This window comes from Melanerpes formicivorus, unplaced genomic scaffold (genome assembly GCF_026170545.1).
Source record: "Melanerpes formicivorus ecotype bairdi unplaced genomic scaffold, bMelFor1.0.p_v2 SCAF_91, whole genome shotgun sequence".
Taxonomy (NCBI): Eukaryota; Metazoa; Chordata; class Aves; order Piciformes; family Picidae; genus Melanerpes; species Melanerpes formicivorus.
This window is the reverse complement of record NW_027142443.1, coordinates 768,145-793,485: the sequence shown is the minus strand read 5'-3', so window position 1 is coordinate 793,485 and position 25,341 is coordinate 768,145. Positions and strand designations below refer to the sequence as shown.

Sequence of the window (25,341 nt, the reverse complement as noted above, 5' to 3'; positions counted from 1 at the left end):
GGAATCATCAGTGTCACGCTCTGATCAGAGAATCTCTGGGTTCTGAAGCATAGTTCTGTTGATCCCATCTGAGATTGCTGAAAAGCCACAAAATATTCAAGGAGATGTCCAGGCATCTGGGCAGAATCTGACAGATATTGTGTGACTTTGCAGTGCTGCATTATTTTTTGTGCCATTCATGAAGACCTGGTAATGTTCAGACTGGTGTTTGGAGGTGGGAGATGTTGTTGGGCTGGCAGAGTGTCAGCTACTGTGGGAGTGATCCTGTGCATGGCATGTGTCATGGTAATAGAAACTCAAGGTCAGGAATGTCTTGCCTGTGGGAAATGGAGTTGCTGAGTGGCACCTGGTGTGTGTCACTTGGGAATAACTTCCAAACGTCCTCTGAGATGGAGATGACTTTTCCCCAGGAGTGCTATAGAGGGTGGCAATAGAAAACCTCAGGAAGAGGTTCTGCAGAACGTACTACTTGCACAGGATCCTTTCAGAACCTCCAAAATCTCTGCATAACTCTCATAATGTTTATTGAAAACAGCCCTAAAAATCTTTCTACTGTTGCTCTACTGTAGAATGAGATCAATGCTTCCTTCTTTGCTAGTTTGCAGTATTTCCACCTGACCTCCTTGAAGGACTGCAAGACCTGCAGGCTGTGGTCTTCACCATCCCCCAGGCACTGTTCCCTGCATCAGTGTCACTGCAGACCATGCTGGTAGCACCTGCGGTTTGTGAGTGCAAAGTGTCCTCACTCTCTGTGATTCTCCTCTGACAAGACTTGACTCAAGGTGGCATTTGGGATTGAAGGGTTTTCTTTACACTGGACTGGTTCAGCTGGCTAACTGAAAACATAACCCTATGTCATGCCCAACAGAGTGGGGGTAAGGTTTACTCATTGTCAGTTTTATTAATTAATAACATTATTTTTTTTAAATTAACATCAATTGATATCATACAAGGTGCCTCACGCACTGGCTCTTCTCACCATCAAAATAAGATCACTTTGTGGGTTATAACCACACTGTGATCATAATCATCTTCCCACTTTCCTCAGCATGTGCACACAGGTCCTTGGGCAAAAGGAGTCCCATCAATGGTTTGCCTTTGCCTGAACTGGGACTTACCCAGACTGTCTTCCCTACTACATTCTGAATGTGCACTGCAGGGACTTTAATCCCTTCTACAGTGTGGGAATTCTGACTGAGCATGGACAGCTTGGTTGGCAGATCCTCCAGTGTGGACTAACCAGGGGGTTTGTGCTGGATGTATGTCACAGTTTTTTAAGGTCCCTCCTCCCATTGCTGTCAGTGCAGCTTCTAGCAGTGCCTTGCAGTGTTCAATCTTCCCAGCCGCTCGTGCATGGTAAGGGATGTGATACACCCATGGAGTGCCACCCTCCTTGCCCCTGGTGTCTCTGTGTTTTTTGAGAAATGAGTCTGACTGAATTCTTCCTGGGGTACCAACTCTGCATAAGACTTGCTTGTCAAGGCCCAGGACATTGTCTTGAATGGCTGTATAGGACACTGTTCAGGTTTCCAGCCCTCCATCATTGTCTTCTCTCCCCCTGGCAGTGTGTTGGTAACAGCAAATGAGATGCAGGCTTTGGTGAGCAGAGGTTGTTGCTGAAAGAATGTCCTCAGTGTTCAGGTGTCCTTCCTGTTTCCCATGTGATAGTGGTGCTTACAGAAGCACTCTGCACTGCCCACTGGCTTCAAGCCCCTTTGCAGAAAATGATTTATTTCCTGTTCACGTTCCCCAGAAATCTCCAATAAAGTTCAGCTGGAAATGTCCTTGAAACTATCTGGGAAAATGTTTTAAAACTGTCAGGAAATGTTTCTTCTTCTGAAGATGAAAGCAGTGAAGCTACAGTCACCGATACCTATGGAAGATGTGTTTGAGAGACAGATGTAGTTTGGTTCCTGTTGTGCCAGGGTGGATTCGTTGTTGCCTAGATTGCGATGCCTGTAGGACTGGAGCTGCAAAGCACCACTGCCTGTTCCTGTTCCTTTCCTGCTGCTTCCAAGCATGGCATGAGCCTGTGGCAGCAAGCATGGACAGCAAAGGGACTACATTATGTTCGTGGGAGTGGATGTGTTGGGTGTTGAGGAGGTGCTGCCAGTGAAAATGTCCTCCTGGTGTTTCCTTTGTGTCAGGAAATGTTTCTTCTTCTGAAGATGAAAGCAGTGAAGCTACAGTCACCGATACCTATGGAAGATGTGTTTGAGAGATCCGCTTAGGTTCCTGTTCTGCCAGGGTGGATTCATTGTTGCCTAGAGTGTGATGCCTGTAGGACTGGAGCTGCAAAGCACCACTGCCTGCTCCTGTTCCTTTCCTGTTGTTTCCAATCACGGCTTGAGCCTGTGGCAGCAAGTATGGACAGCAAAGGGACTACATTATGTTCGTGGGAGTGGATGTGTTGGGTGTTGAGGAGGTGCTGCCAGTGAAAATGTCCTCCTGGTGTTTCCTTTGTGCCTTCTGTCTGGTTGTGTGATGTGTGGATTATGTTAATGAGGTAGAGATATTTGGTGGGGACTAAATCTTTTGAGGAGCAAAACTCTTGCTGTGTGGTTCAGTCAGTATATGTCTGTGTGAGAGGGGAAGCAAGAGCTTGATATTCACCATGCAGGTGGGAAATGAGTCAGGAAGAACAGATCTTCCTCAAGGTACATGAAGGGTGCTTGGGAGCTGTGGCTGCCCTGTACTTTTTCAGCCTTCTTGAAGGACTGTTGTGCTGGGCTGTGCTGGATTTGTTTGCCAGCATGAGAGACTGCTCTGGGTTGTTTGGACTCATCGAAGCCTCTTTGCACAGTCGTCCAAGTGCCTGGGACTTGGGCTTGAGTTTCAGATCAGAATGGATTCTATTCTAATGTATCCGAGCTGGTCTTTGTGATATGGTTGCCTTGGTCTGCTATTTGCCGGGTCCTTGAGAGGACAGTGGATGAAGAGTGTGACCTTATTCCAGAAGAATGGGATGTGAAGGGTCTGTCTGTGTTGTGTAGCATAGACTGTTCTGCACCCAGTGTCCTGGAAGACTAAGGGGAGTGGAATAAGAATTCGTGCTGAAGAGAATTTCCATGTTGCACAAGACATTTGGTGAGTCATCTGAAAAGTAATTTAAAGGGGGGGGGGGGGGGGGGGGGGGGGGAAGGGGATAAGAAAGGAGGAAATCAGAAGAGACAAAGAGGCTAGAGAAGATCACCAGGATGCAGTAACGTTACTCCTGCATGGCTAATGGGGGTGAGGACCTTGGCATCGTTAATACTCTGGGACCATGTGCCTGGTCTGAAGTGGTGATGAAGAGGAAAGAGATCTTGGACCATGGTCACTGTAATGCAGCCATATAGAAATGAAGTTCGTAAAGTGAAGAAGGGCAGGACAGAGAGGGAATAAAGAGTTAGACAAGCGAAGTAAAAAGGTAGTAAATGAGAAAAATAAAAGCCAACAACAATTTAGAATGAAGATATGGAAAGAAGAAAGGATAAAAGAGTTTACTGCCATGGACTGATGATATCACTGTACACAGAAAGGAGGGCGGGGAGAAAAAGAACGAAGAAAAGGGAAAGAAAAAAGACATGAAGCAAAGAAATAATAATGGATGGAAGATGTCACATAGAGTTCAGCGACATTTTCTCTGGTGGCTGAACTGAGCTGCAGCTCCCTAATAGCCTCCAACTTCGTTAGACACCTGCGTCCGGGCGGTGATGCCACGTAATTAGCGGTGATGTCACTTAATTATCAGTGATGACTTCATCAGGGTGCGTCAGGAAGAACAAAAGAAAGTAATTTGTAGAAACAAACAGAAGGCAAGCAGCAGAAAACCCCTAAAACTAAAACAAAGATGAAGAGAAGAAAAAAAATAGTAAAAGGGCAGGAAGATCGGTGAGCAGAGCTCAGCGGTGCGGGCCCAGTAACAGGGTCAGTGTCGGTCAGCGTGCGAGGCTGCGGAGCAGCACACGATGTCGCTGCAGGCTCAGAAACGGCAGCAGAGAGAACCGGCGGCTCCGCCCCGGCTCGGCGGAGAGAACGGCTGGAAGGGCGGGGGATGGAGACGGTGCGGGGCCGGGAAGGCAGCACAACCAGTGATTGCGGCAGGCAGCGGGGTCCTCGGCGGGGCCCGTGAGCGGCGATGGACGCGCGCTGGTGTCTCGCGGTGGTGCTGGTGCAGATGTGGGCGCTGGTGTCGGGGCAGGTGCGGTACTCGGTGCCGGAGGAAACCAAGGTCGGAACGGTGGTGGGGCGGCTGCCGCAGGAGCTGGGTCTAGAGGCGGGCGATGCGGAGGCACGGCGGCTGCGAGTGGTGTGGCAGGGCCGGCGGGCGAGCGTGGAGGTGAGCGGGGCGAGCGGGGCGTTGGTGGTGAGCTCGCGGCTGGACCGGGAGGAGCTGTGCGGGAAGAGCGCTCCGTGCTCGCTGCGCCTGGAGGTGCTGCTGGAGCGGCCGCTGCGCGTCTTCCCTGTGGAGCTGGAGGTGACCGACATTAACGACAACGCCCCGCTCTTCCCCGCCGCACGGAAAAACATCAGCATTGCAGAGCTGTCGCTGCCGGGCTCCCGTTTCCCGCTGGAGGGAGCCTCGGATGCAGATATCGGCGCGAACGCTCAGCTGTCTTACACACTCAGCCCCAGCGAGCACTTTACGCTGGATGTCAAATCTCCTGATGAAAACAGGAAACTTCTGTTTCTGGTGCTCACGAAAGCTCTGGACCGGGAGACGGTGCCTGTGCACCGGTTGGTGCTGACGGCGAGTGACGGCGGCCGTCCGTCCCTGACTGGCACTATGGAGCTGGTGATCTCGGTGCTTGACGTCAATGACAACGCGCCCAAATTCAACCAGCCAGTGTATAAAGTGCAGCTGCCGGAGAACGCTGCAGAGGGGACGCTGGTGGTGCGAGTGAACGCCACGGATCCGGACTTGGGACCATACGGAGATGTGATTTATGAAATTGATACTTTCGAACCTGCCTCGGGTTCAGATCTATTCAGCATCGATACGAAGAGTGGCGAGATCAGACTGAAGAGGGCCCTGGACTTTGAGGCAGTTACTTTGTATGACTTACAAATTAAAGCAATGGATAAGGGATCGCCTCCACTGTCGAGTCACTGTAGTGTGGAGCTGGAGGTGCTGGACGTGAACGACAACGCGCCCGAGGTGTGGGTGACGTCCCTGTCGGTGCCGGTGCCGGAGGACGCGTCGGTGGGGACGGTGGTGGCGCTGCTGAGCGTGTCGGACCGGGACTCGGGGGCGAACGGTCGAGTGCGGTGCTGGGTGTGGCCGTCGTCGCCGTTCGGTCTGGAGTCGAGGTTCGCGGGGTCGTACTCGCTGGTGCTGCGGGAGGCGCTGGACCGGGAGCGGGTGTCTGCGTACGAGGTGGAGGTGCGTGCGGAGGACGGCGGGCAGCCGCCGCTGCGTGCGAGTCGCGGAGTGCGTGTGCCGGTGTCTGACGTGAACGACAACGCGCCGTCGTTCTCGCAGGCCGTGTACACGGTGCTGGCGCGGGAGAACAACGCGGCGGGGGCGGAGCTAGCACGGCTGTTGGCGCGAGACCCGGACGAGGCGGAGAACGGTCGCGTGAGCTACTCGTTGTGGGAAGGCGGCGCCGGGGTCGAGGCTGCGGGCGTCGGGTGGCGTCCTGCGTCGAGCTACGTGTCGGTGGACGCGGAGAGCGGTCTGTTGTGGGCGGTGCAGCCGTTGGACTACGAGGAGCTGCAGGTGCTGCAGTTCGAGGTGCGAGCGGTGGACGCGGGGGAGCCGCCGCTGATTGGCAACGCCACGGTGCAGCTGTTTGTGGTGGACGAGAATGATAACGCGCCGGTGCTGCTACAGTCCTCGGGGGGTGGCCCGGGGCTGGTTCCGTTAGTGGGTGGCGTTTCCGGGTCGTCGTTAGAGGCACCTTTGGGATCGGAGTCAGAGACGCTGTGGGCGTGGGCGGCTTGGGGTGCGCCGGCAGGGCAGGTGGTGGCGAAGATCCGTGCGGTGGACGCAGACTCGGGCTACAACGCGTGGCTGCGGTACGAGGTGTGGGAGCCGCGTGGGAAGGGCCCGTTCCGCGTGGGTCTGTACAGCGGCGAGGTGAGCACGGCGCGGGCGCTGGAGGAGGCGGACGGCCCGCGTCAGAGGCTGGTGATCGTGGTGCGGGACCACGGCGAGCCGTCGCGCTCGGCCACGGCGACGCTGAGCGTGTCGCTGGTGGAGGGCGGCGAGGCGGCGCTGTCGGGCGCGGGGTCGTCGTCTTCATCGGGGCCAGGAGTGCTCTCGGTGGCGGAGGTTGGCTTGTCGGCGGGCGCGACTTCGTCGTCAGCCAATGTGTGGTTGGTGGTGTCGATCTGCGCGGTGTCGAGCGTGTTGGTGCTGGCGCTGGTACTGTATGGGGCAGCGCGCTGTGCGCCGCGGGCGGCGGTGCTGTCGGGTGCCGCTCCGGCGACGCTGGTGTGCGCCAGCGAAGTGGGCAGCTGGTCGTACTCGCAGCGGCAGAGCCGGAGCCTGTGCGTGGCGGAGGGCGCGGGCAAGAGCGACCTGATGGTTTTCAGCCCCAACTTGCCACCTCCGCCTGCAGGCCCCGCGGCCAAGGACACCTCTCAGCCGGAGTGTTCCGCTCTGCTGGACACGGTCAGCAGTCCTCTCTTTCCTTCCTCGCAACTACTCTTCCTTCCTTGCTTGTCCCCACCCCTGCGATGTCTCTTTCCTGCTCTTACCCTTGGTGCATTGCCCCGAGCAGGCGCTGCTGGTGGGTGCTTTACGGGTGATTAATAATCTTCGTTTCATCTTTGCCATTCTCTGCGCGTCCTTGATGGGTGTGAATTTTTCTGCTGTGGAGCGAAATCAATTTTGTTGCTTGCTGGTGTGTAGCATTTTCATTCGAGCTTGCTGAAGGTATGCAAAACTCGCAGACTGCACTCTTTAGTGCCTTAGTATGGTTTCTGGCACGTGACTGTGGTGGCATCAGATTTGGTTGTGTTATAGTCATGTTTATTAATTTCAAATATTAAGGCAGAGGAGTGTTATGGAAGGTGCTTTTGGAAATGAGAATCATCTTTCACTTTTCCTGCTCTCCCCGTCTCCCACGTTTCAAATTGAATTCACTAAGCTGAGCTGTTTAGTATTCATTCAGTATTCAGATTATCATAGGTACAAAGACATAAAAATCTTGTCTTTGTGATTAAAAAAAAACCAAAACGCAAATAAAATCAAAGATATGCCCTCGAAAACAAAATAAAACACCCCAATTCCCCTATACAGTTGAAATACAGTTTGCTTGGGGATATGGTTTAGGGGTGAACGTTTTAGAGTAAGGTTATTGGTTGGACTTGGTGATGCTGAAGGTCTTTTATAAGCTGAATGTTTCTCTGATTCTGTAATAATTCATTACCAGGTCCTCAGCATTTGGATCAGTGTCCCATAGCACTGAATCAATGCCATTGCTGTTCAGAGCTGTCCTGACATCACCAATAGAAAGAGCAGGGAGTCTGCTGTACTCCGTGTATGTGACATCAGCCATGTGTTTCTTCTTTAGGCTCTTTTATGATGGAAAGGTCTACAAAAGCTGGAATGATCCTTGAGCTGGTAAATGAAACTTTGACATTTCATGGATCTGAATGTGTCTGTGGCATTGAGTAGGGCCTGAGCATTTCCTGTTGTGAAAGCGAGCTTGAGCAGTAAGAAGACTTTTGTGAAGGGATTGGAAATCCCTGGGAAGACCATGAGCCATGTCATCAGAAGACAACAATATTTGATGCTCTTCGTGTTGTATTGTCATCAATTGAGTGTGCAGAGAAGAAAGCTTGAGTCATGGAATGTTCTTGTCCAGCATCCTCTGGCAGGCTTCAAAGGGTCTGGAGTTGGAGGCATTCTAGGTTTTCAGATTGTTACATGGAGTTTGAGATACTCTCAATGCCCTTGAGATGATGAAGATCTCACATCAGAGAGAGTCTCTTGTGCTGCTGCCTGTTGTTCTTGCACAATTTTGGGTACCCATAGCATATTCCACAGCTGCCCCTGTTGCCATAATTGCTGTTTTCTCCTCTCTAGGCAGGATTTGTAAGGGATATAAGGAGGCTGGTGCAATGTTCAGTGCTTGGCTGCTTCTTCCTGTTCACTTGCAGGGTGGACCTCAGTAGCAATGATGTGTCCTGTGTCTTTCTTGAAGGACTGCAAGACCTTCAGGTTGTGGTTTTGACCATCCCCCAGGCATTATTCCCTGCATTAGTGTCACTGATGACCGTGCTGGTGACAACTGTGGTTTGTGAGTGCAAACGGTCCTCATTCACTGTGATTCTCCTCTGGCAAGACTTGACTCAAGGAGGCATTTGAGATTGAAGGATTTTCTTTACACTGACTGGTTTAGCTGGCTGCCTGAAAACATACCCCTTTGTCATGCCCAACAGAGTGGGGATACGTTCTACTAATTATAGTTTCATTGATTAATAACATGATTATATTTTTTAATTAACATCAATTAATATCGTGCAACATACATCATTCACCGGCTCTTCTCACCCACGATGAGATCAATTTGTGGGTTATAACGACACTGATCATAACCATCCTCCCACATTCCTCAGCAAGTGCACCCAGGTCCTTGGGCAAAAGGAATCCCATCAATGCTTTGCCTTTGCCTGAATTGGGACTCACCCAGACACATCTTCCCTACTACATTCTGATTGTGCACTGCAGGGACTTTGATCCCTTCTGCAGTGTGGGAATTCTGACTGAGCAGTGCCAGCTTGGTTGGCAGATCATCCAGTGTGGACTCACCAGGAGGTTTGTGCTGGATGTATGTCCCAGTTTTTTAAGGTCCCTCCTCCCATTGCTGTTAGTGTTCAATCTTGCCAGCTACTCGTGCATGGTAAGAGATGTGATACACCCATGGAGTGCCACCCTCCTTGCCCCTGGTGTCTCTGTGTTTTTTGAGAAATGAGTCTGACTGAATTCTTCCTGGGGTGCCAACTCTGCATAAGACTTGCTTGTCAAGGCCCAGGATATTGTCTTGAATGGCTGTATAGGACACTGTTCAGGTTTCCAGCCCTCCATCATTGTCTTCTCTCCCCCTGGCAGTGTGTTGGTAACAGCAAATGAGATGCAGGCTTTGGTGAGCAGAGGTTGTTGCTGAAAGAATGTCCTCAGTGTTCAGGTGTCCTTCCTGTTTCCCATGTGATAGCGGTGCTTACAGAAGCACTCTGCACTGCCCACTGGCTTCAAGCCCCTTTGCAGAAAGTGATTTATTTCCTGTTCACATTCTCCCAAAATCTCTGATAAAGTTCAGCTCAAATGTCCTTAAAACTATCTGGGAAAATGTTTTAAAACTGTCAGGAAATGTTTCTTATTCTAAAGATGAAAGCAGTGAAGCCACAGTCACTGATACCTATGGAAGATGTGTTTGAGAGACAGATGTAGTTTGGTTCCTGTTGTGCCAGGGTGGATTCGTTGTTGCCTAGATTGCGATGCCTGTAGGACTGGAGCTGCAAAGCACCACTGCCTGTTCCTGTTCCTTTCCTGCTGCTTCCAAGCATGGCATGAGCCTGTGGCAGCAAGCATGGACAGCAAAGGGACTACATTATGTTCGTGGGAGTGGATGTGTTGGGTGTTGAGGAGGTGCTGCCAGTGAAAATGTCCTCCTGGTGTTTCCTTTGTGCCTTCTGTCTGGTTGTGTGATGTGTGGATTATGTTAATGAGGTAGAGATATTTGGTGGGGACTAAATCTTTTGAGGATCAAAACTCTTGCTGTGTGGTTCAGTCAGAATATGTCTGTGTGAGAGGGGAAGCAAGAGCTTGACATTCACCATGCAGGTGGGAAATGAGTCAGGAAGAACAGATCTTCCTCAAGGTACATGAAGAGTGATTGGGAGCTGTGGCTGCCCTGTGCTTTTTCAGCCTTCTTGAAGGACTGTTGTGCTGGGCTGTGCTGGATTTGTTTGCCAGCATGAGAGACTGCTCTGGGTTGTTTGGACTCATCGAAGCCTCTTTGCACAGTCATCCAAGTGCCTGGGACTTGGGCTTGAGTTTCAGATCAGAATGGATTCTATTCTAATGTATCCGAGCTGGTCATTGTGATATGGTTGCCTTGGTCTGCTATTTGATGGGTCCTTGAGAGGACAGTGGATGAAGAGTGTGACCTTATTCTAGAAGAATGGGAGGTGAAGGGTCTCTCTGTGTTGTCTAACCTAGATTGTTCTCCACCCAGAGTCCTGGAAAACAATGGGTCTGCCGTGGGGAATAAGATCTCCTCCCAAAGAGCGTTTCCATGTTGCATGGCACATGTTGTGCAGCCGTGAAATATAATAAGGGAAAAATAAAATGATGAAAGCAGAAGAGATAAAGAAGCTAGGAAAGAGCAGACCAGACCGAGACAGAAAAAGAAATGAAAGGGAAGGAAAAGAGACTCAGAATGGAAATTAAGCGACAATGGAAGAGAAATATCAGATGAAAGGGAAAAATAGCCAGAATAAAGGAGAAAGGAAGAAGGAAATGAATCTGTGAATGGGGAAATGGAGCAAAGCATAAAGAAAGACAAAGTAAAAGTGAAAGATATTATAAAGAAGATTATTAGGATACAGCAACACTACTCCTGCATGGCTACTGGGGGTGAGGACTTTGTCATCCACGATAATCTGGAACAGTGTGCCTGGTCTGAAGTGATGATGAAGAAGATAGAGTTATTGGACCATGGTCACTGTAACTCAGGCATATAGCAATGGTCTAGAAATTAAGTTGGTAAATTGATGAATAGTAGGGCAGGACAGGGGGGGAATAGAGAGTTAGGAGAAGTACAAAGGTAGTAAATGACAAAAATAAAAGCCAACAACAGCAATAATTTAGAATGAAGATATGGAAAGAAGAAAGTAAAAAAGAATTTACTGTCATGGACCGATGATATCACTGTGCACAGAAAGGAGGGAGGGGAGAAAAAGAACGAAGAAAAAGAAAAGAAAAAAAGACATAAATCAAAAAAGTAACAATGGATGGAAGATGTCATATAGAATTCACCGACATTCTATCTAGTGGCTGAACTGAACTGCGGCTCCCTAATAGCCTCCACCTTCGTCAGAGACCCACGCCCGGGCGCTGATGCTCCGTAATTAGCGCTGCTGCCACTTACTTATGCCTGATAGCTTTGTCAGGGTGTGTCAGGAAAAATAAAAGGAAGGAATTTCCTGAAACAGACGGCAAGCAGGAGGAAAAACCCTAAAACTAAAATAAAGATGAAGAGAAGAACAACAATAATAAAAGCGCAAGAAGATCTGTAAGAAAAGCTGATCAGCACGGGTCCGGTGGCGGAGTCGGTCAGCGTGCGAGGCGGTGGAGTAGCACACGGTGGCGCTGCAGGCTCAGAAACGGCAACGGAGAGGCTCGGCGGCTCCGCCCCGGTGCGGCGGAGAGCACGGCTGGGAGCGGTGGGGGGGAGGACGCGGAGCTGGGCCCGGCAGACAGCAGAACTACTGCTTGTGAGAGGCGGGGGAGAGCCGTGGGGGGGCCTTGAGCGAAGATGGACGCGCGCTGGGGTCCCGCGGTGCGTCTGGTAGTGCTGGTGCGGACGTGGGCGCTGGTGTCGGGGCAGGTGCGGTACTCAGTGCCGGAGGAAGCCAAGGTCGGAACGGTGGTGGGGCGGCTGCCGCAGGAGCTGGGTCTAGAGGCGGGCGATGCGGAGGCACGGCGGCTGCGAGTGGTGTGGCAGGGCCGGCGGGCGAGCGTGGAGGTGAGCGGGGCGAGCGGGGCGTTGGTGGTGAGCTCGCGGCTGGACCGGGAGGAGCTGTGCGGGAAGAGCGCTCCGTGCTCGCTGCGCCTGGAGGTGCTGCTGGAGCGGCCTCTGCGCGTCTTCCCTGTGGAGCTGGAGGTGACCGACATTAACGACAACGCCCCGCTCTTCCCCGCCGCACGGAAAAACATCAGCATGGCGGAATTCACCACGGTACCGGGCTCCCGTTTCCCGCTGGAGGGAGCCTCGGATGCAGATATCGGCGCGAACGCTCAGCTCTCCTATACACTCAGCCCCAGCGAGCACTTCACGCTGGATGTCAAATCTCCTGATGAGAACAGGAAATCTTTGTTTCTGGTGCTCACGAAAGCTCTGGACCGGGAGACGGTGCCTGTGCACCGGTTGGTGCTGACGGCGAGTGACGGCGGCCGTCCTTCGCTGACCGGCACAATGGAGGTGGTAATCTCGGTGCTGGACGCGAATGACAATGCCCCGCAGTTCAGTCAGTCGGTGTATAAAGTGCAGCTGCCGGAGGACGCTGCAGAGGGGACGCTGGTGGTGCGAGTGAACGCCACGGATCCGGACGAGGGTCTCAATAAGGAATTTACTTACAGCATTGTGAGTGCGGTTCCTAGTGGTAGCAGAGATCTGTTCAGCATTGATCCGAAGACAGGCGAAATTAGACTAGTGAGAGCCCTGGACTATGAGGCCGTCCAATTACACGAATTACAAATGGAAGCAGCAGACAAAGGCACTCCCCCGCTGTCCGGTCACTGCAGCGTGGAGCTGGAGGTGCTGGACGTGAACGACAACGCGCCCGAGGTGTGGGTGACGTCCCTGTCGGTGCCGGTGCCGGAGGACGCGTCGGTGGGGACGGTGGTGGCGCTGCTGAGCGTGTCGGACCGGGACTCGGGGGCGAACGGTCGAGTGCGGTGCTGGGTGTGGCCGTCGTCGCCGTTCGGTCTGGAGTCGAGGTTCGCGGGGTCGTACTCGCTGGTGCTGCGGGAGGCGCTGGACCGGGAGCGGGTGTCTGCGTACGAGGTGGAGGTGCGTGCGGAGGACGGCGGGCAGCCGTCGCTGCGTGCGAGTCGCGGAGTGCGTGTGCCGGTGTCTGACGTGAACGACAACGCGCCGTCGTTCTCGCAGGCCGTGTACACGGTGCTGGCGCGGGAGAACAACGCGGCGGGGGCGGAGCTGGCGCGGCTGTGGGCGCGAGACCCGGACGAGGCGGAGAACGGTCGCGTGAGCTACTCGTTGTGGGAAGGCGGCGCCGGGGCCACGTCGTCAGGCGTCGGGTGGCGTCCGGCGTCGAGCTACGTGTCGGTGGACGCGGAGAGCGGTCTGTTGTGGGCGGTGCAGCCGTTGGACTACGAGGAGCTGCAGGTGCTGCAGTTCGAGGTGCGAGCAGTGGACGCGGGGGAGCCGCCGCTGTTCGGCAATGCTACGGTGCAGGTGTTCGTGGTGGACGAGAACGACAACGCGCCGGTGCTGCTGCCCCCTGCGGGCGGCGGTCCGGGGCTGGTTCCGGCACTAGGTGCAGTTGCGGGTGGCGTTGTTGGGTCTTCGGTAGAAGCTGTGGCAGGGTCGGAGTCAGAGACGCTGTGGACGTGGGCGGCATGGGGCGCGCCGGCAGGGCAGGTGGTGGCGAAGATCCGTGCGGTGGACGTGGACTCGGGCTACAACGCCTGGCTGCGGTACGAGGTGTTGGAGCCGCGTGGGAAGGGCCCGTTCCGCGTGGGTCTGTACAGCGGCGAGGTGAGCACGGCGCGGGCGCTGGAAGAGGCGGACGGCCCGCGTCAGAGGCTGGTGATCGTGGTGCGGGATCACGGCGAGCCGTCGCGCTCGGCCACAGCGACGCTGAGCGTGTCGCTGGTGGAGGGCGGCGAGGCGGCGCTGTCGGGCGCGGGGTCGTCGTCTTCATCGGGACTGGGTGTGCTGTCGGTGGCGGAGGGCGGCTTGTCGGCGGGCGCGGCTTCTTCGTCAGCCAACGTGTGGCTGGTGGTGGCGATCTGCGCGGTGTCGAGCGTGTTGGTGCTGGCGCTGGTGCTGTACGGGGCGGCGCGCTGTGCGCCGCGGGCGGCGGTGCTGTCGGGTGCCGCTCCGGCGACGCTGGTGTGCGCCAGCGAAGTGGGCAGCTGGTCGTACTCGCAGCGGCAGAGCCGGAGCCTGTGCGTGGCGGACGGTGCGGGCAAGAGCGACCTGATGGTTTTCAGCCCCAACTTGCCGCCTCCGCCTGCCGTCCCCGCGGCCAAGGACACTTTGCAGCCGGAGCCTTCCGCTCTGCTGGACACGGTCAGTGCCCCTCCCTCTCCTCCCTCCCTCCCTTTCCTTTCTTCTTTTTTTCCTGTCTTGGTTGCTCCCACAACCTGAGATTACTTTTCTTCCTCACCCTTTTTGCACGCACTCTGGCAGGCGCTGCTGGAAGCCGGGCTGAGCCCGCGGGGCCTGCTGCCGTTGTGTGCTTAGCTGGTGATTAAGCGTCTTGATAGGGGTTTCGCTTTTGCCCTCACGTTCTAGCAGTTACCACTCGGTTCTTTCTTTGATGTCTGTGAATGGGAAATTTAGCCGTGTGGCACTTCTCAGCATTTACCGTTCCCAACTGAGGTTTGCCCTCATGGGTGTGAATTCTTCTCTTGTAGAATGAAATATACGCTGTTGCTTACTGGTGTGTAGCATTTCTACCTGAGTTTGCTCAAGGGGTGCAAGGCACGTAGACAGTGGCAGTTTCCCGGCATTGTTGGTCACCCTCTTGCTGGCTACTCACCGTGCTTGTATCAGGTTTGGTTTTTTGTAGAAAAAACAGGAGACTGTGGTAAGTTGTAGAAAATGTACAGCGAGATCTATGCAACTCGACCTGGTGTTTCCTTTTTCCTTTCCTGCTCCCCACCATGCCCATGTCCCTGTCCAGTGAAGTGGTGTGAGTGTGCTTGGCCTCTTCTGATGTTGTTTCAGCATTTGCATTGGTAGCTGTTCAGATATCAGGGCCTTAGAATCCTTCATTTAATGATGGACTACGTGAGAAAGAGAAGCCTGATGTCTTGATGGTGTAAGACCTCCATATAAAACGTTAAGACAGAGGAATGTGATGCAAGGTAGTTCTTAGGAATGGGAATTTAAGATTTCTCTTTCTCCTCTCTCCCTCTGCTAGATTTCAGAGAAGTAGCTTCAGTAAGCTAAGCTATTTAGCATTCTTTCAGTATTTGTATCATCAGCCCCACATGTACAAAGAACTGTTGTTTTTGTGATAAAAAGAAAAGAAACAAAACAAGGAAAATCAAAGACCCCCTTTGCAAAAAGAAAACCACCCCAAGCCTGTCCTACACAGTTAAAATAGTTCATCGCAGTGAGGTTTCTATCAGTGTTTGGATCATTCTCCCATGTCATGATATCAATGCCATTGCTATTCAGAGCATCACCTATAGAAAGAGTAGGAAGTCTGCTGCACACCGTGGATGTGATATCACCCAGGTGTTGATTCATTGGGCTCTTACTGATGGAAGGGTCTGCAAAAGCAGGAATGAGCCTTGAGGTTTTCAAGGCATGTTCTGAAGAGAATGTTATCAGTGGCACTGAGTAGGACCAAGCCATTTACAAAGGCCTGTAATGATAGGACAAGGGGTAATGTCTTCAAACTAAAGCAGAGCAGATTTAGCTTGGATGTGAGGAACAGGTTCTTTACTGTGAGGGTGGTGGAACACTCAACAGGTTGCCCAGGGAGGTGGTTGGGGCCCCTTCCCTGGAGATATTCAAGGTGAGGCTCAACAGGACTCTGGGCAGCCTAATCTAGTGGAGTGTGTCCCTGCTGACCGTGGAGGGGGTTGGACTGGATGACCTTTGGAGGTCACTTCTAAACCAGAGCATTCTATAATTCCCTGATGTGAAGGGTGACCCTGAGCAGTGTGAAGACTTCTCTTCTATCTGAAGATAAGAATAGTAGAGGCTCTTCTTGTCCTGAGAACACATATCTCAGTCCAGGAATGGAGTGTGCCTTGAGGAGAGCATGAGGCATGGAATGTTCTTGTCAAGCATCCTTTCCAGGCTCTAAGGTGTCAGGAGTTGGAAGCCTTCCAGATCTTGAGATTGTTACATGGTATTGCAACGGTGATCATGAAAATCTCACACCAGAGACAGTCTCTTGTGCTGCTGCCTGCCTGATTAGCACTGTGTTGGTAAGAAGGGGAGAGATGCAGACTGCTGACTGATGAATATTTTCACTGCTGTTTTAGGAGGTTGTGCTACAGTCTTGTGCTTCAACAGTGGAGGAACTGTCCTTGTTACCATGATCGCTTCTTTCTTCTCTTCAGATGGGATTTGTAAGGGGATGTAAGGAGGTGGGTGCAGTCTTCAGTGCTTGGGTCTTCACCTTCATACTTGGCCTAGGTGGAGATGATGTGTGGTGGTGTTAAGTCATTCAGCTATGTTCATGTACTGGTCCAACCCTGCAGAGCAGCCATGCTCTGCTACAAGTTGTCCCATAGAGATGACATCATGAGTGCTCTTCTGCTTCAGTATTTGGTGTGGTTCTCTCAGAGAAGAAACGCTGTGTGGACTGGAATCAGCACTGTCAAGCTCTGATGATCTCTAAGTTACAAAGCATAGCTCTCTTGTTTTCATTTGAGATTGCTGAAAAGTCACCAAACATTCAGGAGGAAGTGCAAGCAGCTGGGAAGAGTTTGTCAGACTCTGAGTGGCTTTGCAGTCCTCCATCTGTTCTTTGTGCTATTTGTGAGGGCAGGTGAGGACATGTGAAGGATCTCTGTCTGGTGTTTGGAGGTGGGGCACATTGCTGGGCTGGAGCAGTCTTGGGTACTATGGCAATAGTGTTGTGAGTGGCTGAAGTAGGGCCTGGACATGTGGTGTGGAGAGTGTGGCCCTGAGTGGGGAATAGGCTTTCCTGAGGGAAATGGAGGTGCCTGCTGGAACTGGAGAATATCTGCTTAGCTGGAGATGGCTTTTCCTCTTGAGTGGGACAGAGGACTCCAGTAGAAAACCTCCAGAAGAGGCTTTGCATACAGTACTAATTGCACAGGGCCTTAAGAATTCATACAGATGTGTTTACCTTACCTAAAACTGTCCTCACTCTCTCTGATTCCCCTCTGACAAGACTTGACTCAAGTTGGCATTTGGGATTTAAGGGCTTTCTCTACAAGTAAAGAGACAAAGTCTCCATTGTGATTCTACCACCAGACTCATTAATGAAAGCGAGGCAGGCATGGTGCACTTTTTGGTATGCTCTTTTTCCAAGTATGGTGTAATCACAAATGGTCAAATAAAGTGCTCAGAAAGAAGAGTGTCCTGCAGCAAGGTGGGTATAACAAATGGGAGGTTTATGTTTATTTTCCTGTTTCCATTCTCCCCCAGGTTTTGGTTTGCCATTTGTTGGCAGAGGTGGTGTGAGATATGCTGGCCTGATTTGATGGTCTTCTAATATATGAATCTGCAGCCACATGCTTACAGAATCCCTGAGAATGGTTTTGGAAAAGAAGAAAAGAAAGCAAAACAAAATACCCAAACTAAAACCCAGAACCAAAAGGAACCAAAGCCCCAACAAAGCTGCCCAGAAAACCCCAAACCACATTGTCCTACCCAGTTGATATTATCCATTGCAGTGCGGTGCTCATCGGTGTTTGAGTTGTTCTCTTGCAGCATGAAATTAATGTTACTGCCATTCAGAGCTGTCCCAACATCACCTCTAGAACCTCTCAGTTCTGCCACATTTCACAGTATCACAGGATGTCAGGGGTTGGAAAGGACCTCTGGAGATCATTGAGTCCTACCCCTGTACCAGAGCAGTATCACAGTATAGCCAAGGTTGGAAGAGATCTCAAGGACAATAGAATCCAACACAGGTCACACAGGAACACATCTAGGCAGGGCTTGAAAGTCTCCAGAGAAGGAGACTCCACAAACTCTCTGGGGAACATTTCCTTCAGAAGTAGCTGAAGCATTGCCAAGCATGATGGTCAGCTGCAGAGGCTCTGCTGGACACCGTGTGTATGAATATATAGACCATATGGGTAGGAGGGAAAGATGGGGGGAGGGATATGGTGCGCTCATGGATGGGAAGGGCAAGCAAGAGTTGGACTGAGCCTTGAGTTGGGAAAGGCAACTTTTGGCATGTCACCAAGGTAAGCATGAGGCAGGCTGGCCACAGAATGTTCTTTTGCAGGATTTTGTCCCAGGCACCAAGGGCTTGGAGTTGAAGGCCTTCCCAATATTGAAATAGCATGCAGTGTTGAAATGCCCACAGTGTCTCCTGAGGTTCTGAAAATCTTCTACCACAGACAATCCTTGTGCTTCTGCTTGCCTGATGTAGGGAATGATCTGGTGGAAGTTGGTGAGATGGCAGATTGCTGAATATTGGCTGATGGACATTTTCTTTCTTGGTTGGGAAAGGTTAACACCTGGGAGGGTAGTGTTTCCTGCTACTGTCCTTGTGTAGTGGTGGGCATTGATGGTAGCTTCCACAACCATTGATGTGTCCATGATGGTTCATTGGTCCTCATCTAATGGGAGTGTTAAGGGCACATGAGGAGATGGGTGAAATTTTTGTGCTTGCCCTGCTTGTGCTCCTGACTTCCCCTACTTGTTCACTTCACATATTGGCCTTGGTACCAGTACTGTAGTGCCCTATCAGACATGGCTCATTCAGTGGGTGCATGCACAGACCAAACCCTACAGAGCAGCACAGCTCTAATGCTCTGTATCAAAAAAACCCTCCCACCCAGTAGATCTACTGAGTGTTCTCGTGCTTCAGTGTTCTCCTGGGGAATAAAATCAATGTGCACTGGGATCAGAGTTGCCACAGCTCTGATCTCAGATCCTTTCAGAACTCTGTAGTTTTCAGCTCAAATAGTTGAAAAAGCCTAACATTTTTAGAGTGAAAATTTGTACAGCTGAGAAGAATTTGCCAGACAGTGAGCAGCTTTGCTGATAACAAGGGAAGATAAGGAAGTTTAAAGGCCTGGGTCATGTTCAGAGTGGAGTTGAGAGCTGGGACATGTGCTTGTGGTGGAGCAGTGTCTGGGTATTGTGGCAGCAATGCATCTAGTGGCATGGAGTATCGCCTGGACACTGGAAGGGTGGCTTTGAATGGGCAAGAGAGTTGCCTGAGAGAAATGAAGATACTGGGTGGAATACAGTCTGTGGTATTGGGAGACTTCATTTTCCAGGCCTTGGCATAGAGGATACCAGTAGAAACCCTTGAGAAGAAGCTTGATGCACAGAGCTACTTGCTTGGGATCCCCTGTGCATGGAGTTCCTGTATGATGTGAAGACATCTGCCACAAATTCCTTTAAATTTTTGCTCTTGAATGCATTCTCTTGGTGATCAAATAGGAGGCTTTTGAAGTTTAGGTTACTCTGTGTGCCCTCTCTAAATCTCTCCTCTCTCATCTGTCTGCTCCCCTTGCGAGGCAAGGGGAAGAAGTGCTCCATCTGCAAGATGCTGGCTTTGTGGTACAATTCAGTGGTATGAGTTCCTTTAGTTCTTTCACACTTTGGGTTTCTCTTTTCTCCCCTTGTCAGTATTAACTGGAGGAGATGCAGCTGGCAGAGTTGTGACCTCTGTCTGGTTGCAAAGGTTTGACCATCAGCGTGGGGGGTGGCTTTTCCTGTCTCCCATGCTGAGGTTGTTGTTGAGAGAATGTCCTTTCAGGTTCCCTCGTTTAAGTGTCCTTTCTGCTTTCCCTGTGGTAGAAGTGCTTAGAGGAGTACTCTGCAGTGTCTTGGAATTTCCAGGGTTTTGCAAAACATTCAGGTTCCCTAGGAATTTCTGATAATGTTCAGGGGAAATATCCCATGAAACCAGTTCCCTTGTACTGAAAAATGTTTCTTTTTCTGAAGAAGCTCCCAGCGATGCTACAGGTAAGTCACTGATACCAGTAGAAGTTGTATTTGAGAGACAGACATGCTTTTGTTCCTTTTTGGTCATATTGGATTGACCAATTGTTTCTTGGATTGCAATGCCTGTAGGTTTAGAACAGCAAAACACCACTGCCTCTTCCTGTCCCTTTCATGCTACTTCCAGGTACACTGTGAGCAGGCATCAGGCAGCATGAATTTAGGAGGATCCCCAGCGTGTTTCTAGGAGTGGATGGGTTGGGTGTCAAAGGGAATGCTCTCGGCAAAAATGTTGCAGTATTTCCTTTGTGGCTTTTGTTTTGTCTGTGTGATGTGTGGATCATATTAATGGAGCAAAAAGAAAGAGAAAGGAAGGATGGAAGAGATGATAGAGGAGATTACCAGGATGCACACGGTACCCCTCCATTATCAATGGAGGCAAGGACATAGACATCTATGGTACGCTGGGATGTTATTTGAAGCCTGATATAAAGTGGAGAGGAAGAGGAAAGAGCTCTTGCTGCCTGGTGGGCGTGATATAAGCACAGAGAAATAATTCGAAATCAAATTGGTAAAGGGAAGAAGAGGAGGAGGGCAGAACAGGGAAGAAAAGAGAAGGAATAAGAGAGCAATGGAGAGAAACAAAAGCAAGGAAGTACAAAGGAAGGAACAGAGAGAAAGAAGTTAAAGAAAGGATAAGCGACTTTACCAGCGTGCACACAGATAGGAGGGCATCAAGGGAAAAATAGAGAGGAAAAAGAAAGAAGGAAACAGGCAATGAAGCAAGGAAGTAATAACGGAGGGAAGATGTCAACCAGAGTGCAGCAACGTTTCCTCCGCTCCCTGAACGCATTTGGTCCCTAAACAGTCTCTGCCTCAGTTAGAGACAGGAGCCCGGGTGCTGCTGCCCCGTATTTAGCGCTCATGGCTCCCCTATTGATGGTCTCTGTAGTGGCGCCGAAAGGGGGCCTAGGGAGGTGCAAGCTCGGGTAAATCAGAGAGAAGAATGCAAGAATTTGGGAGAGGGGTGTGAAGACGAGGGAACGGCAAAGCAAGAATGAAGAGGAAAGGAACAGACGAAAGAAAAAAAGAGAAAGAGGAAAGAGAAGGTAGCAGAGATGGAAAAAAACACGGAATCAGGAAAAGAAACCTAAGAAGCAGAGAAGAGAAAGGAAGAAAAAGTAATGAAACAGAAAAGGAAGGAATCGGTGGAAGCCAGCAGGGAGTAAGCAAAATTAAATGTGGAAGGCACAGAAGGGGAAGTGGAGCAGCACACGGTGGCGCTGCAGGCTCAGAAACGGCAGCAAGGCGAATCGGCGGCTCCGCCCCGGTGCGGCGCAGAGAAGGGCTGGGAGCGGGGGGAGGAAGCGGAGCTGGGCCAAGCTAGCAGCAGGAGAGCCGGGGTGTGCGGAAGCCAGCGGAGAGCCTTGCGGAACCGCGGCGGGGACCGTGAACGGCGATGGACGCGAGTTGGGGTCCCGCGGTGTGTCTGGTGGTGCTGGTGCAGATGTGGGCGCTGGTGTCGGGGCAGGTGCGGTACTCGGTGCCGGAGGAAGCCAAGATCGGGACGGTGGTGGGGCGGCTGTGGCAGGAGATGGGTCTGGAGGCGGGCGATGCGGAGGACCGGCGGCTGCGAGTGGTGTGGCAGGGCCGGCGGGCGAGCGTGGAGGTGAGCGGGGCGAGCGGGGCGCTGGTGGTGAGCTCACGGCTGGACCGTGAGGAGCTGTGCGGGAAGAGCGCTCCGTGCTCGCTGCGCCTGGAGGTGCTGCTGGAGCGGCCGCTGCGCGTCTTCCCTGTGGAGCTGGAGGTGACCGACATTAACGACAACGCCCCGCTCTTCCCCGCCGCACGGAAAAACATCAGTTTACCGGAGAATTCCCCACCCGGTTCCCGTTTCCCGCTGGAGGGAGCCTCGGATGCAGATATCGGCACGAACGCTCAGCTCTCTTACGCACTCAGCCCCAGCGAGCATTTCGCTTTGGATTTAGAAAAACTGAATGAAGGAAATACCGTACCCGATCTCGTCCTCAGAAGGCCGTTGGACCGGGAGACGGTGCCTGTGCACCAGCTGGTGCTGACAGCGAGTGACGAGGGCCGTCCGTCTCTAACGGGCACAATGGAGCTGGTGATCACAGTGCTGGATGCCAATGACAACGCCCCGCAGTTCAGCCAGTCGGTGTATAAAGTGCAGCTGCCGGAGAACGCTGCAGAGGGGACGCTGGTGGTGCGAGTGAACGCCACGGATTCGGACGAGAGTAGTAATAGTGACGTCACCTACAGGGCGACCAATTTCATCCCACCAAGTGGAAAAGACATTATCAGCGTCAATGCGCACACGGGAGAGATCCGACTGACAGGAGCCCTGGACTTCGAAGAAGTCAGTGTATTTGACTTCAGAATAGAGGCGAGAGACAAAGGGTGGCCCTCACTGTCAGGCCACTGCAAGCTGTTGTTGGAGGTGCTCGACGTGAACGACAATGCGCCCGAGGTGTGGGTGACGTCCCTGTCGGTGCCGGTGCCGGAGGACGCGTCGGTGGGGACGGTGGTGGCGCTGCTGAGCGTGTCGGACCGGGACTCGGGGGCGAACGGTCGAGTGCGGTGCTGGGTGTGGCCGTCGTCGCCGTTCGGTCTGGAGTCGAGGTTCGCGGGGTCGTACTCGCTGGTGCTGCGGGAGGCGCTGGACCGGGAGCGGGTGTCTGTGTACGAGGTGGAGGTGCGTGCGGAGGATGGAGGGCAGCCATCGCTGCGTGCGAGTCGCGGAGTGCGTGTGCCGGTGTCTGACGTGAACGACAACGCGCCGTCGTTCTCGCAGGCCGTGTACACGGTGCTGGCGCGGGAGAACAATGCGGCGGGGGCGGAGCTGGCGCGGCTGTTGGCGCGAGACCCGGACGAGGCGGAGAATGGTCGCGTGAGCTATTCGGTGTGGGAAGGCGGTGCCGGGGCCACGTCGGAATCAGGCGTCGGGTGGCGTCCGGCGTCGAGCTACGTGTCGGTGGACGCGGAGAGCGGTCGGTTGTGGGCGGTGCAGCCGTTGGACTACGAGGAGCTGCAGGTGCTGCAGTTCGAGGTGCGAGCGGTGGACGCGGGGGAGCCACCGCTGTTCGGAAACGCCACGGTGCAGCTGTTCGTGGTGGACGAGAATGACAACGCGCCGATGCTGCTGCCACCCTCGGGCGGCGGTCCGGCGCTGGTTCCTTTTGCGGGTGGTGTTGCCGGGTCGTCGGTAGAGGCAGCCTTGGGGTCGGAGTCAGAGACGCTGTGGGCGTGGGCGGCGTGGGGCGCGCCGGCAGGGCAGGTGGTGTCGAAGATCCGTGCGGTGGATGCGGACTCGGGCTACAACGCGTGGCTGCGGTACGAGGTGTTGGAGCCGCGTGGGAAGGGCCCGTTCCGCGTGGGTCTGTACAGCGGCGAGGTGAGCACGGCGCGGGCGCTGGAGGAGGCGGACGGCCCGCGTCAGAGGCTGGTGATCGTGGTGCGGGACCACGGTGAGCCTTCGCGCTCTGCCACGGCGACGCTGAGCGTGTCACTGGTGGAGGGCGGCGAGGCGGCGCTGTCGGGCGCGGGGTCGTCATCTTCATCGGGGCCGGGTGTGCTGTCGGTGGCGGAGGGCGGCTTGCCGGCGGGCGCGGCTTCTTCGTCAGCCAACGTGTGGCTGGTTGTGGCGATCTGCGCGGTGTCGAGCGTGTTGGTGCTGGCGCTGGTGCTGTACGGGGCGGCGCGCTGTGCGCCGCGGGCGGCGGTGCTGTCGGGTGCCGCTCCGGCGACGCTGGTGTGCGCCAGCGAAGTGGGCAGCTGGTCGTACTCGCAGCGGCAGAGCCGGAGCCTGTGCGTGGCGGAGGGCGCGGGCAAGAGCGACCTGATGGTTTTCAGCCCCAACTTGCCGCCTCCGCCTGCCGTCCCCGCTGCCAAGGACACCTCTCAGCAGGAGCCTTCCGCTCTGCTGGACACGGTCAGTCGTTCTCCCTTTCTTGTCTCTTCAGCGATGTCACCTTTGTCTGTGCTCGCTCCGCCTTAATTTACCTACTCAGCTCTTTCTTTGATGTGTGAATGCGAGGTAAACGCATTGTGATAGCCCTCAGCGGTTACGGTTCACATCTGAGGCTTGCTCTGGTGGATGTGAATTTTTCTCGTGTAGAACGACGTCCTTGCCGGTCAGCTTTGTTTCTTTCATCTTTTTTCCTTCTGTTCTTGCATGTCCTTTCCCCGCTGTCGCCCTTCTCACCGCTGAGAGCCGGGCTGAGCCCGTGGGCGTCTGCGGTCAGTGGTTCCTTGATCGGACCTTTGCCACTGTTTTCTCCTCCTTAATGGAACTCCTTGGCTCTTGCCGCGAGTGGGAAATACAGATCTTTAAACATCTATTAGAGTTACCATTTGCAGCAGAATTTTTCGTCTGTGGGTGGGAGTTGTCCTGTAGTATGCCTTCGATGCTGATGTTTACTGATGGGTGATCCAAGGTCGCTTTTAGGAACAGGAATTAGTGATTTTTTTCTATTCTCCCCGTTTTGCCCTGTGTTTTTGAGTGGTGTGGCATAAGCTGACCTGTTTTACTGTTCTTACAATATTTCAATCAACAGCCATGCACAAAGATACAGTGATGCTATTGGTATTATAAATAACAAACAAAATCAAAGACACCTACTCCGGGAAAGCAAAACAAAATAAAACGAGCCCCCACATTCTCCTACACTGTCAAAATAATGCCTCACACACAGACCTCTGGATTGGTTTCTCACGGCATCAAATAAGTGCCATTAATATTCAGAGCTGTCCTAACACCGTCTATATAAAGAGGAAAGATTCTTCTGAACAGTTTTTTAAATTGGGCTCTTACTGATGGAAGGGTTCATAAAAGCTGGAATGAGCCTTGAGGTGGTCAAGGAAACTGTGGCATTTCTTGGATGTGAACGTGTCTGTGGCACTGAACAGGATGTGATCATTTCCTGGTGGGAAGAATGACCTCGAGCAGCGGGAGGGCTTGTCTGTGGGCGCTGGGTGCTTGGGGGTGCTTAAGTATGTTGATAGGACCTTTGCCTCTGCCTTCCCTCCTTGCCAGACCTCCTGGGCTCTTGCTTTCATGGGAGTGGAGGGAAATAAATGTATTGCTGCACTCAGCAGTTCTTTTCCTCATCTGAGGTTTGCTCTGGTGGGTGTCAGTTGTTTTCCTGTTGAATGACATCACTGCTGACTTCAGTGAAAGGTGCCACGCCATCAGCTTTGTGGACCATCCTGTCTGCTTGTGTGTGGCATTTCCAGCCGATCTGTGCTAAGGGAGTGAGAGATTTCCAAGCTGAGGTTGTGACAATCCATCAGGCACTATTCGGTGCAATGTTATTACTGTTGCTGACTGGGGACTGAGCTGGTAACAGCTGTGGCTTCCTATGGAAAACTCCAACTAATTGTAGTTGGTAGAACGAAGTGTTCAGACAGAAGACTTTTATACAAGGTAGGTATTGGATGCTGGAATCTTCTTTTTATTTTCCTCTTAATACCATCCTAAGGTTTTGATCCGTTGTTGGCAGACAAGTGGTGTGACATAATGCAGGTCTTCTTCTGATACTTGGTGTTCTTCTGATACTTGGATCAGCAACCACGTGCTTACAGAAATCTTCCTTTGCAGTAGGGCACTCATCAATCTTTGATTCATTCTCTCATGGTGTGAAAGTAAAGCTATTGCCCTTTAGATCTGTCCTGACATTGACATTGTTCCCAAGTCTGTCACATTTCCATCTGAAACAGCAGAAGCATTGAAAAAATGTGATGGATCAGCTGCGGAGACCTTGCTGGACACAATTCATATGCAGACCACCTGTGTAGCTTT

At 52.6% G+C, this 25,341-nt stretch overlaps 1 protein-coding gene across 2 annotated transcripts in view; it reads left to right on the top strand.

The window, feature by feature from the left end:
• Positions 1-3,161: 3,161 nt before the first annotated feature.
• The window catches only part of LOC137455129 (protocadherin alpha-C2-like), a 191,212-nt gene continuing 169,032 nt past the window's right edge, over positions 3,162-25,341 (top strand). Inside the window, exon 1 of one of the 2 annotated variants that reach the window (XM_068165688.1) lies at positions 3,162-6,598. In XM_068165688.1, the coding sequence (XP_068021789.1) occupies positions 4,121-6,598 (2,478 nt within the window). In that variant the 5' untranslated portion in view covers positions 3,162-4,120. Of the gene's footprint in view, positions 6,599-19,195; positions 23,473-25,341 lie in introns of those variants that run through there. The other variant, XM_068165686.1, reaches the window with a different exon arrangement.